The sequence below is a fragment of the Myotis davidii genome, unplaced genomic scaffold (genome assembly GCF_000327345.1).
Source record: "Myotis davidii unplaced genomic scaffold, ASM32734v1 scaffold1011, whole genome shotgun sequence".
Classification (NCBI taxonomy): domain Eukaryota; kingdom Metazoa; phylum Chordata; class Mammalia; order Chiroptera; family Vespertilionidae; genus Myotis; species Myotis davidii.
This window is the reverse complement of record NW_006282880.1, coordinates 44254-63574: the sequence shown is the minus strand read 5'-3', so window position 1 is coordinate 63574 and position 19321 is coordinate 44254. Positions and strand designations below refer to the sequence as shown.

At 46.0% G+C, this 19321-nt stretch overlaps 1 protein-coding gene across 1 annotated transcript in view; it reads left to right on the top strand.

The window, feature by feature from the left end:
* The first annotated feature begins 16823 nt into the window (after positions 1–16823).
* Positions 16824–19321, top strand: part of LYG2 (lysozyme g2) — a 12435-nt gene continuing 9937 nt past the window's right edge. The window contains exon 1 of the mRNA XM_015561803.1: positions 16824–16885. Within this exon, the coding sequence (XP_015417289.1) occupies positions 16843–16885 (43 nt within the window). The 5' untranslated portion in view covers positions 16824–16842. The remainder of the gene's footprint in view (positions 16886–19321) is intronic.

Here is a 19321-nt window from a genome sequence, read left to right as displayed (position 1 = left end):
GAAAGAGACTGAGCACTGGTGAGGAGCCCCCAGGGGGAACACTTGGGTGAATAAAGTCCTGAAATCACACCCCTGGTGCAGGCTCACACAGCTCCCACTGGGAACACGTCCACCAGTAAGTGGGGGTCACTTGTGTCCGTGGTGACGGTCATCCTGAGAAAGCACTCAGTCCAGGAAGGCCAACAGGAGTGCTGTGACGTCACAGTGGCAGCTCTGATGGAGGCACAAGCGAGTTAGGGGATTAATTAAACAGCTACTAACCAATCCTTGCCAAGCACCTCCTACCTGCCAACCGCAAAGGCACCTCCTTGCTCACAACGGGATCCGGATATAGTAACACGTGGGCACAATAAGCTAATTTGAGAGGAGAGAAATGAAAATTGGCCTGTGTACTGAGGCCTGAGTTCCCAGAGGAGGTTGATTTGGTGCTGAGTTGTCACACCCGCCTGGGTGCAATCTTAATTTGATGGTGGCCAGCCCCATCTGCTGGCCACCCCCATTCCATGGAACAGACAAAAGAGCTCCCAACCAAAGCTGTAAAGGCACTTGCTGAGTCCCAGAGCAGGTGAAGCACTGAACTGAGTCCAAATCCAGTGCCAGATGCACATAATTTGATGATGATGAGTGTGTGTGAGTGCACACGCATGTGTGTGGTGGGGGGTTGGGGTGACCAACAGTGCTGGTTTGCCTGGAGCTGATGGGTTTTCTGGGACATGGAACTTTCAAGGCTAAAATCAGGAAAGTTACAGGGGAGCTTTCTGAACGAGTCCAGGTGAGTTGGCCACCTGAGCTGGGCATCCTCCCTTCCAGGAGGTATTTGAAAACCTGCGAGGACAGTTTTCTTCTCTCCCCTCTCCCTCCCGCCTCACTCTCTTTCTTTTGTTGCCACAATGCTGGGGGGGGAGTTGGACATCACTGACATTTTGTGGTGGGGCAAAGGATGCTAAACATGGTGCAGTTTGCACCGGGAAGGATGGCTGCACCGAGGGAAGCACAGATGCCTGACGGGATGCACTATATACACATTTTAATGGGCTAATTGATGTCATATACATTTTACAGACCTCCTCCCGAGTTAGCCTTTGTCAGCTTTACAACCCGGAAGTGTGTTTTCCCCCAAAGGTCAGGCAGCCCTCCCTCAGAAATGTAAACCTCTGGGAAGGAGGTGCCCTGTCGCTGTCGCTGTGGCCTCCGCTTCCCATAGAAATAACACTTTCTTGGTTAATCCTCACTGGAGGGTATGTTTTCCATTAATTTTTAGACAGAATGGAAGGGAGAGGGAGAGACAGAGAGAAACATTGATGTGAGAGCGACGCATCGATTGGTTGCCTCCTACACGTGCCCTGACTGGGGCCGGGATGGAGCCTGCGACCCAGGTACATGCCCTTGACTGGAATCGAACCCAGGTCCCTCCAGTCTGAGGGCCAATGCTCTATCCATTGAGCTCTATCTGGCTGGGGCTTTTCCTTAAATTTTAAAAATTAAGTTAAATGTATTGAGTCTCTGCTAATAGTTCTGTTTTTGATGAAACCTACTCTTTATTTTCCTTTTGAAGTGCTTCTCTCTCTCTCTCTCTCTCTCTCTCTCTCTCTCTCTCTCTCTTTCCTAGAGGCCTGGTGCAGGAATTCATGCACAGGTGGAGTCCCTCAGGGTGGCCTTCCGGGATCTTGAAACCCACAGTCCAATGATGCCTGCTGCTCCTGCTTATCCTGGCCTAGCTGTGCCTGCTGTGGGCCCCCACCACTGCAATGGTGCTCACCAGCGTGAGCCCTGCATCTGGAGCCCATCCCAAGGGGGGTGGCTGGGATGCAATTGGCCCTCCGGGCAGGTGGTGGGACGCCCTTGCCAGCAGGGGATCCAGATCCATCCCACTGATGTTTGTGCAGGTTGTAGGGAGCCCCCTGGTGCCTGGTGGCTGCTTTTATATCATTTCTTCCTTGTGGAGTGTTTAAAGAGGGGAAGCGGCCGCAGTGCTGAGGCCGACTTTCAGGAGGCCAGCAGTGCTGTCAGGATCGTGCTGGCAGTGCCGGTCCATTGGTGCCTGGCCTGTTCTCCGGAGATTGGACCTGCAGGACTACTGAGGGAGTGAGTGGCTGCTGCCAGGCTGGTGGGCTGGGCTGCAGGGATGGGTCAGTCAGCTGAGCGGCACTCCCATTGTGGAAGCACACGCATCACCAGGGAGCAGCTCCCGCGTTGAGCGTCTGCCCCCTGGTGGTCAGTGTGCATCATAGTGACCTGTCAACTTGTCGTTCAGTCACTTAGGCTTTTATATATATATATACCGGAGGCCCAGTGCACAAAATTTGTGCACGGGGGAGGGGGTTGGGGGGGTTACCCCGGGTGGGGGGGTTACCCCTCAACCCAGTCTGCACCCTCTCCAATCTGGGACCCCTCAGGGGATGTCTGACTGCCAGTTTAGGCCTGATCCCTTGAATCAGGCCTAAACCGGCAGTTGGACATTCCTCTTATAATCCGGAATCATTGGCTCCTAACTGCCGGTCCATTGGTGCCTGGCCTGTTCTCCGGAGATTGGACCTGCAGGACTACTGAGGGAGTGAGTGGCTGCTGCCAGGCTGGTGGGCTGGGCTGCAGGGATGGGTCAGTCAGCTGAGCGGCACTCCCATTGTGGAAGCACACGCATCACCAGGGAGCAGCTCCCGCGTTGAGCGTCTGCCCCCTGGTGGTCAGTGTGCATCATAGTGACCTGTCAACTTGTCGTTCAGTCACTTAGGCTTTTATATATATATATACCGGAGGCCCAGTGCACAAAATTTGTGCACGGGGGAGGGGGTTGGGGGGGTTACCCCTCAACCCAGTCTGCACCCTCTCCAATCTGGGACCCCTCAGGGGATGTCTGACTGCCAGTTTAGGCCTGATCCCTTGAATCAGGCCTAAACCGGCAGTTGGACATTCCTCTTATAATCCGGAATCATTGGCTCCTAACTGCTTGCCTGCCTGCCTGCCTGATTGCCCCTAATCGCCTCTGCCTGCTGTCCTGATGCCCCTAACTCTCCCCCTGCCAGCCTGATCACCCCCAACTGCCCTCCCCTGCTGGCCTGATCGCCCCTAACTGCCTCTGCCTCGGCCCCTGCCACTGTGGCTTTGTCCGGAAGGACATCCGGAAAATGTCTGGTCTAATTAGCATATTACCCTTTTATTAGTATTGATAGATGTATTTATTTGATCCTCACCCAAGAATATATTTACTGATTTGAGAGCAAGAGAGGAAAGGAGAGAGAGAGAAACATTGACTGGTTGCCTCCCAAGGATTGAACTCAAAACCTAGGTATGTTCCCTGACTGGGAACTAAACCTGAAACCTTTTGTTGTGTGGATGACTCTCCAGCTGAATGAGCCACCCAGCCAGGGCAGTGCTTGCTCTTTAAACGTATAGTAATTTTAATCTGTGAACCTGAAGCATCCATCTTATATAAAAACTGCTGTTTGAAATTTTAACCCTGCATTTTGGCTTCTGTAAATGCTTCCTTGCTTAAATAATAAGGAAAATAAGATTAGTCCCCACTCCAGAGAGGCCATAAACTCTGCCCCAGACAGAGCTGTCAGTGCTGGCACCAGGCCAGGCCTTGAGATATGGTCGCATGGCCCCTTCCCAGCACGCAGCGCAGGCCTTCTTTCTCAGAAGGCCCGGAAGTCTCATTCCAAATTTGGGAGACAAAGGACTGGAAAAAGTAGAAATAGAGAGAGTTTCCTTTATGTTGGGGGGCTCAGAATTTGTAAGACACATTTTTCTCTGGGCCTGTGCAGGATTAAATAATAAAATGTAACCCCCTTTCTCTAAGCGTGGCTTGTTTTTTTTCTCCGGTCTTCTGCAACAAACCCATTTGCCACTGGGGTATTGTTTTGCAGGCAGCTATGAAAGCACATACCTACCGTGTCAACCCAAATGGGTGCTGAAGCCGAGCCATGTAGGGGTGTCCTGAGGCAAGAGAGTCCTGGGTGTCAGGTAATCATTTGTTCTAGGAGGGAGAGAGTATGGGGGTTAGTTAGTCGCCAGCTGCTTCTCTTTCTTCAAAGCACAGGGTTTCTGTGCTGGCTTGATTGGACACCTGGGAGACCTGGACCAGTCAGGTGTAGGCAAGCACTGTTTATTCCAAGGTAGTGAAGCATGATGGAGAAGCAAGATCAACTCCAATATTTCCCTCCTATTTTACTCCCTTAAATGGGTTCTGGTACCCCATACCAAAAACAATTCTTCGAACACCAGCTGGGTATCCTACAATTCAACCTAATTTCGAAACTGTCTACCTGGAGATAGTGTCAGAACCCACAGGTTAAGGGCTCGGTCCTGCAAAACTGTCCCCCACTTCAGAAGTCAGTCGCGAGCCCAGATTGTTACCTGTCATTCTGCCTGACTGGCTGCAGATTGGAAGTTCCCAAGACCCCTTCCTCAGGTTTGGTTAATTTGCTGGAAGGGCTCACAGAACTCAGAGGAACATTTCCATCCTAGGTCACTGTTTACCACTAAAGGACGTAACTCAGGAGCAGCCGATGGAAGAGACGCAAAGGGCAAGGTCTGGGGAAGGCGGGCAAAGCTTGCACGCCTCCTCTCAGGCTGCTCACAGGCCACTCTCCCCAAATCTCCACATGCTCACGGATCTCAGAAGCCTCTTCCACTGGGCCAGTGGTTCTCAATCTTCCTAATGCCGCGACCCTTTAATACAGTTCCTCATGTTGTGGTGACCCCAATTTCATTGTTACAAACTGAACATAATTAAAGCATAGTGATTAATCACAAAACAATATGTAATTATATATTTGTTTTCCGATGGTCTTAGGCGACCCCTGTGAAAGGGTTGTTCGACCCCGAAAGGGGTCGAAACCCACAGGTTGAGAACCGCTGCATTGGGCCTTTCTGGGGCCTTCTTCCTCAGCCTTGGTTGATTAAATCATCAGCCATGGGTGATTGATTCAACCTCCAGCCCCTCTCTTCGCCCTGGAAGTCAGAGGGTGGGAGAAAGTTCCAACCCTCCAATCCCATGATTGGCTCCCCTGGCAACCAGCCCCCATCCTTGGGTACCTCCAAAAGACACCTCATTAACATAACAGCAGCAGCTTTATTGCTTTCAACATTTAGGACGTCCAAGGATTTAGCTCTGTGCTAGCAGCAAGAAGGCAATATGTGTATTTCTTATTATAAATCACAATATCATGTCCTTGCAATCCGCTGGCTGCTTCTGCCTCCTACAGGCCCCACCCTGCCCAGAAGGGTCTCACAGTCCCCCACCTTTATTTCCCTCCACGGAGCCTCAGAGCTTGACTTTGGATGGGGAGCCATCAATCCCGCCACACCGGCTTCTCTGCCTTACTTTTTGTAGCTCTTCTATTTATTTCTGAATCAAAGTAAGGTATGTATGTGATTTATAAAAGTGTCAACAAAAGAAAGTCAAAATGGACAGAAAAGTGTTATGAGTTTATTTCAGCCAACAACCAAGGAAGGACATGCCTGGAAACAAGATGTCGATGGATTGGGGAAGGGCCCGGAAAACGGCGGTTGAGCCCTTGTTTTTATACATTTAGAACCAAAGGAGAAATTGGAAGGAAGGTACATGAAACCTATTGGTGGTACACGAAGGAGGCAGGAGAAAGCATTTGGGAAAACTCTAGGATTGGATAAAAAGTAAAATGGAGAGCGCTAAAGAGAAAGCCACATGCCCCAAAGGGTGTCACTTATGTTAAAAGCCTGTGCTACGAAGGCTAGAATTAATACCTGATCTGATTGTAATTTCAACCTCTCCCAGAAACAATCTTATCAACCAGCCTGGAGTTTCCTGGTCAATACCAGGGAGGTAGCCTGTCACAGGGTCTTCTCCATCCCCCATGGAAAGAGGAGGCGATCTGTGTGATAAAAACCCTCCAGTTCTTTTCCCCCAAAGAGAAGGTGTCAGCCCCACCACCACATCTTTTCTTTTCTTTTGCCAGTTAGTTCCCTTGCCCTGCCTGCCCTCCTTCCTTTAAAAACCTTTCATTTGTACACCCCCCTGAGGGCCCTTCTAGTTGCTAGATTCATGAATTGCTTAATATAGACAATTCAATTTTCAAATTTACAGTTGATTTTTTATTTTATTTTAAATTTTTTTTTAGACAGAAAGGAAGATAGGAGAGGGAGAGAGAGAGAGAGAGAGAGAGAGAGAGAGAACGTGATGAGAGAGAATCATCCATTGGCTGCCTCCTGCATGCCTCCTACCAGGGATTGAACCTGAAACTGGGACAGGCGCCTTGACCAGGACTCAAACCTGCCACCTTTAGGTGCATGGGATGACTCGCAATCAACTGAGCCACACCAGCCAGGGCAGTTGAATTTCGTTTTTGAACAAGAAACACATACTTCTTTTATGTTGGTGGGTAAGGATAGCTAACATTCACAGTAAATAGAAATGGTATGCGGCAACAAGATAATAATGAGAAGTTTTGTGGTTGTGCCTCTGAGGGGTCTGGAAAAGACAATTACTCCGATATTTCAAAGGCATATTATCCTAGAAGCAAAAGATCAATGGACAGGGCTGGCTTAAGATAAAAACGCATCTTTTATGAAGGAAGCCATAGGCCTGGGACATGACTGTGCACCAGGACCTGCCCAGTTGGAATTTCTCATCAGATCATTCCCCGTGGTTACTCTTGGTCACTGAGCTTGTCAGGTCTGCCATGTAATTCCCTGACTGGGCTTGTTAGGTCTGCTGTGTAGCCCATTTTTTGTTCACAAAAGTAAAAAAAAAAAAGAGTTTATAATGAAAAGCAGGGACCTCCCACTTTATCCCACCCTTTTCCCCTCTGAGATCTGTCCCTCTGTTCCATGTATTCATGCCTCTGCACCTATTTTTGTTTGTCGGCTTATTTTGTTCATTAGATTCCACATATAAGTGAGAGCATGTGATACTTGTCTTTCTCTGACTGGCTTATTTCACTTCGCATATAATCACCAGGTCCATCCATGCTGTCTTAAAGGGTAAGAGGTCCTTCTTTTTTTACTGCTGCATAGTATTCCAAGGTATAAATGTACCACAGCTTTTTAATCCATTCATCTACTGATGGGCACTTGGGCTGTTTCCAGATATTAGCTATTGTAAATAACACTTCTGTGAACATAGGGATGCATTTATTCTTTCTGATTGGTGTTTCTGGATCCCCAAAAGTGGGATTGCTGGGTTAAATGGGAGTTCCATTTTTAAATTTTTGAGGAAACTTCATACTGTTTTCCACAGTGGCGGCACCAGCCTGCCTTCCCACCAGCAGTGCACAAGGGCTCCCTTTTCTCCACAACTGCACCAGCACTTGTTTATTAATTTACTAGAGGCCTGATGCATGAAATTCATGCAAGAGTAGGTCTTCCTTCCCCTGGCTGCCGGCATCAGCTTCCCTCTGGCACCTGGGACCTGGGCTTCCCTTGTATCACCGGCTTGGTCTGGAAGGTCATCTGGTCTAATTAGCATATTATGCTTTTATTATTCGATTATTTGTCTTCCTGGTGTTGAGTTGTATACATTCTTTGTATATATAGTATTTTGGAAATTAACCCCTTATCAGAGGTATCATTGGTGAATATGTTCTCCCAGTCAGTGGGCTCCCTTTTCATTTTGTTGTTGGTTTCTTTTGCTGGGCAGAGTTTTTTTAGGTTGATGTTGTCCCATTTGTTTATCTTTTCTTTGTTTCCCTTGCCCTAGGAGATGTATCAGTGGAAATACTGCTACATGAGATGTCTGAGATTTTACTGAAAAGGCTCATCTTTAAACATCTTTATTGAGATATAAATCAAATACCTTGCAGTTCATCCCTTGGAAGTGTAGAAGTCAATGATTTTTAGTTGGAGGTAAACCAAGACCCGTGAAGGAGAGTAAGCAGAGGCTATCAGAGCTGGCTGTAGCGAATGCGTCGGCCACCATCACTTGCATTTTGGCAGAGACTCAAAGGCAAGCAAAGGAGAGGGGAAGATTTGTAAAGAGCAAAAGGGAAGGCTCAGGCCTGCCTTGATTGATGGCTGTTAGCCTAGGGGAGCGGTTCTCAACCTGGGGGTCGCGACCCCCTTGAGGGTCGAACGACCCTTTCACAGGGGTCGCCTAAGACCATCGGAAAACACATATATAATTACATATTGTTTTTGTGATTAATCACTATGCTTTAATTATGTTCAATTTGTAACAATGAAAATACATCCTGCATATCAGATATTTACATGACGATTCATAACAGTAGCAACATTACAGTGATGAAGTAGCAACGAAAATAATTTTATGGTTGGGGGTCACCACAACATGAGGAACTGTATTAAAGGGTCGCGGCATTAGGAAGGTTGAGAACCACTGGCCTAGGGGATTTGCAGTGGGGTCACTGGAAGCCAGGCATTCTATGTTATTGGTTAGGGTGCACACTTGGCTTCCTCTGGTGGGTCCTAAGCTGCAAGCAGGAGCAAAAATTAGAAAAGCTGTCCGTTGCTAATCAAGTGCTGGCTGTTTGGTGGTATTGTCTGGCTTCCTGGACCAATTGTTGGAGGTGGTGCTCTGACTTCCTACAAGTCTGACTTCTAGGTAGCAGGTAGGCTTCTGGGCTGGTTACGGTAGATACGGTGTTGGTGTCCTGGGCTTAGTGCTGCAGATTGTGGCAGAGTTCTGTTTTTGTATGTGATGTGGTCATTGCCTGTTTTAAAAAAATATATATTTTATTGATTTTTTTTACAGAGAGGAAGGGAGAGGGATAGAGAGTGAGAAACATCGATGAGAAAGAAACATCGATCAGCTGCCTCCTGCACACTCCCCACTGGGGATGTGCCTGCAACCAAGGTACATGCCCTTGACCAGAATCGAACCTGGGACCCTTGAGTCCTCAGGCCGACGCTCTATCTATTGAGCCAAACCGGTTAGGGCGGTCATTGCCCATTTTTATAATTTATATTCAGTCCAGACCAATGTAATAAAGTGAGTCTTTCAAATAAAGTGAGTTGAAATCATTTTGCTGGTGGAGGGTCTTGCCTTCCATTTGTAAGCAAAGCAACACCTGTGAAGTGTGATAAATCCAATTATATCACCCCAAAAGGAACTCTGTGCCATTAGCAGTTACTCCTCATTTTCCTCCAATCCCTCAACCCTAGGCAACCACTAATCTACTTTCTGTCTTTATAGATCTGCCTGTTCTGGACATTTCATGTAAACAGGATCATACAACATCGACTTTGGTGACTAGCTTTTTTTTTTTACTTAGTATGTTTTCTAGTTTCATCTGTATTATAGCATGTATCAGTACTTCATTCCATTTTATTACTGAGCACTCTTTTTTATTGTATAGCTCATTTTTTTATAATTTAAAGATATGGACAAATTGTTCTTTATAATGATTGTACTAACTTAATTCTTACCAACAATATAGGAGAGTATTTCTCTTCCCACAGACTGGTTTCTATTTTTTTTTACCAATCTGGTATTACTGGAAAATGGTAACCCAGTTTAGTTGTATTTTCTTTTCTTGTTGTGAATGAGGTTGAACATCTTTTCATATATTTAAAAGCCATTTATGCCCTAGTTGGTTTGGCTCAGTGAACAGAGCATCAGCCTATGGACTGAAGGGTCCTGGGTTCTATTCCAGTCAAGGGCACAGCCCAGGGTTGCAGGCTCGATCCCTAGTAGGCGGTGTGCAGGAGACAGCCTATCAATGATTCTCTCTCATCATTGATGTTTCTAACTCTCTCTCCCTCTCCTTTCCTCTCTGAAATAAATAAAAATATATTTTAAAAAAAGTCATTTGCATTTCTCCTCTGGAAACTTCATATTATTTGTCCATTTTTCCTATTTATTTAATTTGTAAAAAAGTTTTTTTTTATAATTCTGTAGCTCAGTCCTCTGTAATATGAGTTTTAAATATTTTCCCCTGATTTTTTTCTTTTAAATGTTAAAAATTTTTTCTCACCATGTAGAAAATTATTTTGTTTTATTTTTTACCATTACAATTTTGACCACTTAGAATTTATCCTAGCTATAGTGTAAGATATTAGTCCAACTTAATTTTTTCCAGATGGCTATCTGGTTGAAGTAACATTTATTGTATAAAATAGTCCATATTTTCCCCATTGATTTGAAATGTCACAATCTAAATCTGGACCAATATCTCACATTATAACTAGGATAAATTCTAAGTACCACTTTTTATTTTAGAATTATATACCTGAAACCTATATAATTTTATTAACCAATCAATTCAATAAAAATTATCTATTTTAAAAACATCAATGGTTTTTATAATACACACACTTAGGTCTTTATAACAGTGATGAGAACATAATTTTATGGTCACTGGCCATCAAAAGATTTCAACAAATGTTTAGAAATAAACACATTCTTTAGGTCACTAGGGCAGCCCTGCTTTCAAAGGTAGGTCAATCTGCTGTTGTCTCCGAGTTTCTCCACCCCGGGCTCCCGGGTGGGCAGCAGAGGCTGACTGCCACCACTTCCACGCTTGAACGCCCAAGCTCACCACAGGACTCCCGGGATAGGCCGCTGTGGGCCAGCAGGGGGTGCTAGAACCAGCACACTCCTCCCCCGCCCCCCGGCTTTCCTCCCCTGCCCAGGGGTGTGTGTCTGTAGCATCTTAACTATTGAGTCTTTATACTACAGTAGAGGCTCGGTGCACGAAATTCGTACAAGGGGCTCAGCCCTTGCAGCTTTGGCTTCGGCCAGAAGGTGGTTCGGCTGTCCGTCTAATTAGCATATTACGCTTTTATTATTATAGATTTTCTTTGCTCAGACTCTGGCTCTTCCCAACTGTTAATCTGGGTATTATTCCATTATATTACTAGAGGCCCGATGCATGAATCCCTTGCACTTGGCCTGTGGGGATAGGGCCGAAACTGGCTCTCTGACATCCCCTGAGGGGTCCCGGATTGTGAGAGGGTGGCTCTTGAGTGATGCACCCTGGAATCGGGCTCCCTCATCTCTGGTTCTGGGTGCGTCACCAGAGAACCACAGCTGCCAAATAATCGCAGCTCAGCAGCTCCTGGGTTGAGCATCTGTCCCCTGGTGGTCAATGCACGTCATAGCTACTGGTCGGATGGTCGGACAGTCGCTTAGGCTTTTATATATATGGATACCACAATTGTCATCACATTCCCCTGCTGATGAGTGTTTGGAGTGTTTTCAATATCAGGCATTATGAATAAATTGAGTTACTATAAGCATTCTTGTGCAAGTCTTTTGGGAAATACTTTTTAAAAAAATTTCTCTTGGATAAATACCCAGGAATAGAATTTTTAGGTCATAAGATAGCTGCATGTTTACTTTGATGAGAAACTGCTAAACAGTTCTCCAAAGCAATGGTTCCATTTCACAGTGTAACCAGGAACATGTGAAAGTTCCATTTGCTTCATGTTCTCACCGACATCTGATGTAGCCAGGCTTTGATTTTAGCCTTCGCAGAGTGTGATATGCTACGTCGCTGTGGTTTTAGTTTGTATTTCCCTGAGTCTGATTATGCTCAGCACCTTTCATGAGCTTTCCCGCCATTCGTATGCCTTCTTTCTCTGACAGGCTGGTTAATATCTGACACTGGAAGACCAGTGTTGTCACTGTATGAGGAGTCATCAGCAGGCTCTGGCATTCGCCCACCAGATAATAGACTAGACAAGCACCCAGCAGTTCAAGCCAGGCATTGGAATATCTTCAGGTGAAATAAACTTCCTAGTGAAATTTTGTGGAAGGGCTTCCCCCCTGCTTTTTTTAATAAAAAAAATATTTTTATTGATTTCGGAGAGGAAGGGAGAGAGAGAGAGAGAGAGAGAGAGAGAGAGAGAGAGATCAATGGGAAGGGAGAGAGACATTGAAACATCAATGATGAGAGAGAATCATTATCAGCTGCACTCCTGCACGCCCCCTACTGGGGACCAAGCCCACAACCCTGGCATGTGCCCTTGACCGGAATAAAACCTGGGACCTTTCAGTTCGCAGGCCGACACTCTATCCACCGAGCCAAACCAGCTAGGGCGAGGGCTCCCCTTTTGCCTCCCCTTAGCCATTGTTACCAAAGTGCCTGGCCATGTGTTCTTCGGCAGCTCCCTCACTCTCTGGGTTTCTAAGCGGTGAGGAGATGCTTGGGTTGCGTGTGGCTATTTCTGTTGTTGCCCCTTTTCTCACCCCATCAGGCAGGCTGCAGAGTCCCAGCAACAGCCCTTCTTGTCCTGCCACACTCCTTCCGCCTGGAGTGAGCCTTCACTTGTTACTTCCTGTCCTATCAGTCAACTCTTCACTGTTTTTCCTGGAGCCCCATGGATAAGTAAACAAGCAGATAAATCAGCAAGACTCTAAGCCGTCAGGACCCAAGTGCAACCCCATTATAGTAATAACTGGCATCTGTATGAGGCTTTGCAGTTTATAATACGCCTTTACACATATAATTTATCTTTATCGTCAAAACAAAGTCACAGGCATCATAATCATGTCGGTCTTACAGATGAGGCAAACCAAGGCTCAGAGAGATTAAATGAACTGTCTGTCACTGAGATGTTCGGTGACAGGCAGGGCGCACAATAATGACTCCCCTAGACTGTGTGACCACGCTCAGCCCAAACTATGGGAACAGAAACCAGAACCTGGATCTGAGAGTCTCCTGACAATTATGATGTAAAACGAATCTTGATTTGCGATTTATTATATTTTCCAGCCATTTACATTATTTGGGGAAATTTTGAGGCTACCCTTGACACATGCCAAGTTAAACATTTTATTGGCAATGCTCATATCTCCCATGACTCACCCAGCCTGTAACTATGTCTGAGACTAACAAGCAAGCAAACAACACCTCTTTCTTAAAAAAACATAGTTTTACTGGTTTCAGAGAGGAAGGGAGAGGGAGAGAGATAGGAACATCAATGATGAGAGAATTATCGATTGTCTGCCTCCTGCATGCCCCACACTGGGGATCATGTCCGCAGCCTGGGCCTGTGCCCTGACAGGGAATCAAACCATGACCTCCTGGTTCATAGGTCGAGGCTCAACCACCAAGCCTCGCCGGCCGGGCAAACAACACCTCTTTCTTATTGTTGTTGACAGTATTAAAATGATTGATAACCAAAGTCTCCAACTTAAATGCCAGGTCTTCTACTATTTGCTACCCACAAGAGAGGGAAATCATAGGGAAATTTACAGGATGACTTGCACAGCATTTGTGATTTTGATGAGAAGTAAAATGCAATCCGAGTTTCCATGAAAAAAAACAGTAAAAACTGTAATGCAGACTCAATCTGTACTCAAGCCCCTCTGTTCCACTTCACATATTTATTTCCTCGTCTGGGCCCAGGACACGCTTGACTCCTCAGTAGATTGTTGGAGCCAGAGGAGACCTTAGAGGTGGTCTGCTCTCTCCAGCTTTTTAATGCTATGGATGGAGAAGTGAGGCCCAGCCTGCTGACCTGCCCAGGGTCCCTCAGCTGGGCGGTGGCAGAGCTGAGACTGCACTCTGGGTCTCCAGACTTCCAGGCCAGGTTCTTCTTGCCACACCTGTTTTGGTGAGACTGACCCAGACACGTTGTGTTTGTGGAAGCTGCATACATCTTGGCTGAAGGTCTCTTGCTGAGGCTCTTTAGTTGTCAGGGATGATGGGGTCCTCACCACGAAGGCCAGGAATCACAAAAGGATTATGACTCACCAGAGGCTACCAGACAATTGCTATATTTAAAAGACTTAGAGGCAGACAGCTGATTGGAGGGGGCAGGAGGCACAGAGGACTGGCCATAGAGTTTCATGTGGATAGCAAGCATCTCTCTTGCATGTGGACTGTATTTTTATTTGGGGAACTTGGGGGACTGATGGAGATTATAGCAGGTGACAAGGTCCCCTCAAGCCCCTCCTGGCAACATCAATAAACTCACATGCATAGTCACTCTTGGTATTCCTGTGGGGAGACAGAATCATTCAGTAAATGCCTTATAGATGTAAACAAATTTCTGAGATGCTGATGTGATAGTGCCCACACTTAGCCATCCACTGGGTCAGTAGATTGTAGGTGAGAGTTAGGCTTTAGAGTGCAACACACCAGGGTTCAGACGCAGGCTATTACCACTGTCCCACCAGGCCGACTGTACCCGTCAATGCATGTGAGCTACCATTATTATTGGTGGAAAAGATATAAAGGGACAAAAAGCCACTGTGGGCTCAGTTGGCTCACATTCGCTTATGTTTAAAAGTCACAACAGCACCTACAAATCCTGGAATGACTGGGAAGTATGTGTGACTGAAATTATTCAGACAACAGTCAATGCTTTGTGGGAAAATGGATGGATTTGAACCTGTTGCAATAATTACTCTGCAGTCATTGGTCCAAACTGCTGGTATATTGGATATAGTGAAGAGGCATGGATTGGGGGATCTTACGGACCTGGGTTCAAGTCCGGATTGGCCATGTCCTGAGAGGCCATCTTTGGCAAGTTACTGAACTTTTCTGAGTCTCGGTTTCCTCGTCTCTAAAATAAGGGATAATGGCTACCTCAACGGCTTGTTGGAGGATTAAATAATATAATGTCTGTAGGAATGTGTGTATTCTCACAATTTGGGCAAAGCTTAATTATCTACATCAGTTTGAAAACAATTATTCAATTATTTAAGTGGCAGAGGGCCTGGACAGTAAGACTTTTATACCAAAAGAACATTCAGCCATAACCGGTTTGGCTCAGTGGATAGAGCATCGGCCTGCGGACTGAAAGGTCCCAGGTTCGATTCTGGCCAAGGGCATGTACCTTGGTTGCGCATCGATGTTTTTAACTTTCTATCCCTCTCCCTTCCTCTCTGTAAAAAAAATCAATAAAATATATATTTTTTAAAAAAAGAACGTTCAGATAACCCCACTCTCTGAGAACAGCAGAGGAATACAGTATCTTCACACTTGACGGTATTTTCAATGTACTTTTATTACTTTTATTCTCTAGGGGCACCTAGGGACAGCTCAGCCCCTGCCTAGTATTTTCCTAATTAATTCTTCCTCCACTCTTTCTTCTCCCTTTCTCGTTGTCCTGGAGCCCCATACAAGTGGCCCAATTCACCCTGGACTCGGGTGGGCCATGGGCACAGCATCAATATGATGTTGCCATTGTCACTGGTGAAAGCGCATGTGTTCCTGAGCGCTACCTTGGAGCAGCTGGACTCGTGCAAAACCCTTTATTAAAGGGCAATCTGTTCTACAGAGAGAAAGGCAGGAGGGCAGAAGGAAATGCATAAAGGCAGTTCAGAGAGCCGCTTCGCAAGGGTATGTTCTCCTAGGAGAGGTGGTTGACTCGTTGCCAGGGAGCCTGGAAAGCTGTTTGACTCAGGGTCTTTATTTCCCCCGCTCAGTCTCCCTCAGACCTCTCTTCACTTGGTGGATGTGTGGGAGGACTGCGTCGTCTCAGAAATGTCTCAGCTTGTGGAAGGACCCAGGTCCCCCTCCTTCCTCCCCGATGGGAAATGTGCTCTGCCTATTTCAAGAACGTTCCTTGCATTTCCTGTCCCTGGGCTGCACAGAGTGCTTTGGCTCTGCCTTTGGACATAGTATGAAGAAAGACACTCCATCCTCGAAGAAATTTTCATTCCTGGCCAAATACTGTTTCCCCATTTCCTCAGAGTTTGGGAATGAGGCTACTTCCTGACTTTGTATTGATCTCCCAAGAGCTAGCCACTCTTGGATCTTTTGTTGGAGGTAAAATTGGGGAAGGGGCCAAGTTCACATATGGAGATTATGTGATATATTGGTGCGGGGATCATATGATGATGGAATGAAGAATGAAGAGCAGGAGGCTGAGCATTTCCAGTAAACAACCAATCCAGGAATGAGAGTTGCTAGCATTTCCTGGTTAATTATCTTTTTTAGGCTAATTATCTGTTTCTTGTTCTCAAATTTAGATGTTGCTAGCCTAGCACAATTTTAGGTACCCAGAAACAATCCACCAAATATATGTTTCCAGAACAACCTGGGGGTTCTTTAGATTATTTAATTAATAGTGGTTAATAAAAGCTTTGAAATCCTTTTATTAAAAGGGTCACCTAAGTCCAAAGGACTATTATAATCAGGTTTAATGAGGTCAGTGGTTTAAAGAGAGGGCTTTAAACCATATATAAAGCACCTCCAGTGGTCAGTGGTACGGAATGAAGGTTGGAAGAGGCAGGTGAGTCTACATGCTGGTGTTGAGAAGTTCCTCACGGCGGTCGAGCCACACTGAAGTCCACTCAGATTGGCGCCAATTGCTCAGCGATCTGCTGAATAGATTCTGGAATTGTTAAGCCTATGTTACAGACAAAAGCCACCGCTTTGTAAACGATTGACGTGCAGGTTGCTGTTGAATACAGAACATGGCAAACAGAGAGGGGAGATTTCTCTGCTGACCCAAGATGGCTGGCACTAAACCAGGTCAGTGCCAGCTTTCTCGGGTCAGCTGCCTTTCGAATAAAACTAAGAGTAGAGTCGATAGAGAAAGAAATGGAGCACAGTAAACCTGCGCCATAATCTCTAATTCTTCTCTCAGTGGTTTGTCTTGTTTTCTAAGGAGATACCAGAACGGGGACAAAATTACGGTGTGACTAAGCCTGGAGATGAGATGGGAGTGTGTGTGTGGGTCACAGGTAATTAAGATGTTCACAGACTCATGTCAGTGTGAAATGAAAGTAAGTTGAGTTGGGAGTTGATGCTTAGGAAAAAGAGTGATCCACTGAACCATAACACGGAGGCTATGAGAATGACGTCTTGGAACTGGGTATTGAATTAGGAATGACTCTGAACTTTTAAAAAAATCAAAGAAGTTCTAGTTGAGGAACTTTCAAGTTTTAAAATTAACCAGGTTTTTCTTTCAAATCATAACAGGTGCTGTAGGATAAGATTCGCCACCATGTTATCCTCTGTCCTGTTCGGGGGACTCGTTGCCCTCATTGGTGAGTAAGTCATCAGTGACACTTAGCACTGTTTGTAGGATGTCAGGAAAACATCCAGGGCGGTCGTGAACCTGAGGGCGGTACCTTCATGCAGTGGAGGAGTGGGCTCTCCCCTGACAGCCTGGCCATTAATCAACTGCTTATTGTTTCAATGACAAGTGTATCCTGCTTGCCAAGCAGGTGACGGTGAGATCAATGGGAATTTATCGGACAGCACTTTGGGAGGCAAGGCACCTGAAGAGAAAATGGTCGAGGCACCAAATATGAAATAAGAATTAAATGACCCTCTATAGAAACAATTCACCTGGGAGGAGTTTAAGAGGCAGAGTTCACATCTAGTCAGGATGTTGAAACTACCAGTGGAAAGGCTTTTTTTTTTTAGGTGGGGGTCGTGATAGGTGAAGAATGCTTGGTGTTTAAATAGAAGAGCTCGCTGGATGGGAAGAAAGACGTTAGTAAGGTCACAGAGGCAGAAATGCAGGAAAAGTACTTGGGATGCAGTTAGCAGGTCAGTGTAACCAGAATAGAGAGGAGATTTCTGTGGGGAAGGCTGGAACCGCAGGCTGGTGAGATGGTAAGGGACCTTGAAGAAGAACAGACTGAAACTTCAGCCTGAAAAAAATGAAAAGCTGTTGTAAACAATGTTCAAGCTGCCTTTAATTAATAAAGTAAACTGAGAAGAAAGTGTTTCTAAAGTGTTTAATTCTAAATCAAAAAATGTTCGTGTTTAATTCTAAATTTGGAAAAAATGAGGCTACTGAGAAGCGACAATGTCCAGTTATGGTCAAAGGGAGGGGAACATAGTTTTACGTTTTTACTCCTTTAATTGCCAGGTGGGAGCAGAGTTATAGAGCCCAGTAGACTAATTATGAGCTACCACACCAGCTGTTTAACTGACAGGTGACTCCACTATAATTAAGAAGGGCCTAAAGGGTTTTGATGCTGCACAGGTAGTGTAAGGCCAATGTCATACGTATTTCAATCACCTTAAAGCAGTGGTTCCCAAACTTCCCTATGCAGAAGGGTCTGCTGGGAATGCTGGCTAAAGTGCAGGTTCTTTGTCCTTATACCTAGATTTTGGCTCAACGGACCTACTATGAGGAGCCTGAGATAGGCTCCCCCCTCCCCCCCCCCAAAAAAAACATAACAAGGAACACTTTATTGCTGTCATCACGGGAAACTCCAAGGGCTTTAGGAGTTCTGTTGATGAACCCTCAATGTATATTTCTTTTAATCACAATAATCACAAGACTTTTACGATTTCTTCCTGAATCACTCAGTACTAAGATGACTTAAAACTAATAGAGTGAGTTTATTTTCATGGTCCTTGACACCTGCTGGACTCTGGAGCAGGCGCTGTTGGCAGGACTGTGTGGTGGTGCCTTGTATCTGCCTCCTGAGGTCCTGTTCACCATCTCCAGAGGCTCAGCTTCTGGAGAAGCTAAAGGGTATGTTCCCAGGTTGAGTGAGGGAGGTGTGGAGTCCGGGCTGAGTGAGAGAGGTGTGGAGTCCAGGCTGAGGGAGGGAGGTGTGGAGTCCGGGCTGAGTGAGGGAGGTGTGGAGTCCGGGCTGGGTGGGGGAAGTGTGGTCCGGGCTGATGTGGTGGTGCCTTGTATCTGCCTCCTGAGGTCCTGTTCACCATCTCCAGAGGCTCAGCTTCTGGAAGGGAGGGAGGTGTGGAGTCCGGGCTGAGTGAGGGAGGTGTGGAGTCCGGGCCGAGAGAGGGAGGTGTGGAGTCCGGGCTGAGAGAGAGAGGTGTGGAGTCTGGACTGGAGACATCAAATCTTGGTCCATCTTGTTATGGCTTCAGAGAAATAACACAATTGCTAATGAGATTGGTGCCGTTGTGTGCAGTTTCTGTCTCTTGAACACTCTCATGTCAGAGCTCTTGTTCCTGGTCTTGTTTTTACTCGAAAGGCACATTGGGTTCTCATTTTCTCTGGACATGGAATCTAGATCTTTGATTTTTAAGCCAAATTTGGATTCTTGACTCTGGAACCCCAATCTCCGTAGCAAGTTACTCTCTGGAATCAATCCCAGGAAAAGGGTCGTTGGCAAATGCCATGGTGAAGATGTGTAATCAGGAGGAAGTGTAACTGGTACGACGCTTTTTAAACATCTCCACAGGGTGATCTTGGTCTTGGCTTGTTTCTAAGTCCTCTTTGGGTTTTTATATTTTCTGGACTTGGTGCCTATATCTTCTGTCTTCAAATCTGGATTCTCCACACCTCAGCGTTGATTTCTAAAACATAGTTTGGTTTGGTAGCATGACCTGGGTAAGGTTTTTGGCTGAAAGCTTTGATGAGGATTCTCAATTGATCTTCTGTGAATTGGATGCAGCGTCACCTGCAATTAATTGCTATGGTCTGGTTTGGAGAGTTGTCTTGGGCCATGTTGGAAGCGAGTCTTGAAATCTCTGCCTTCAACCAGGCCAAG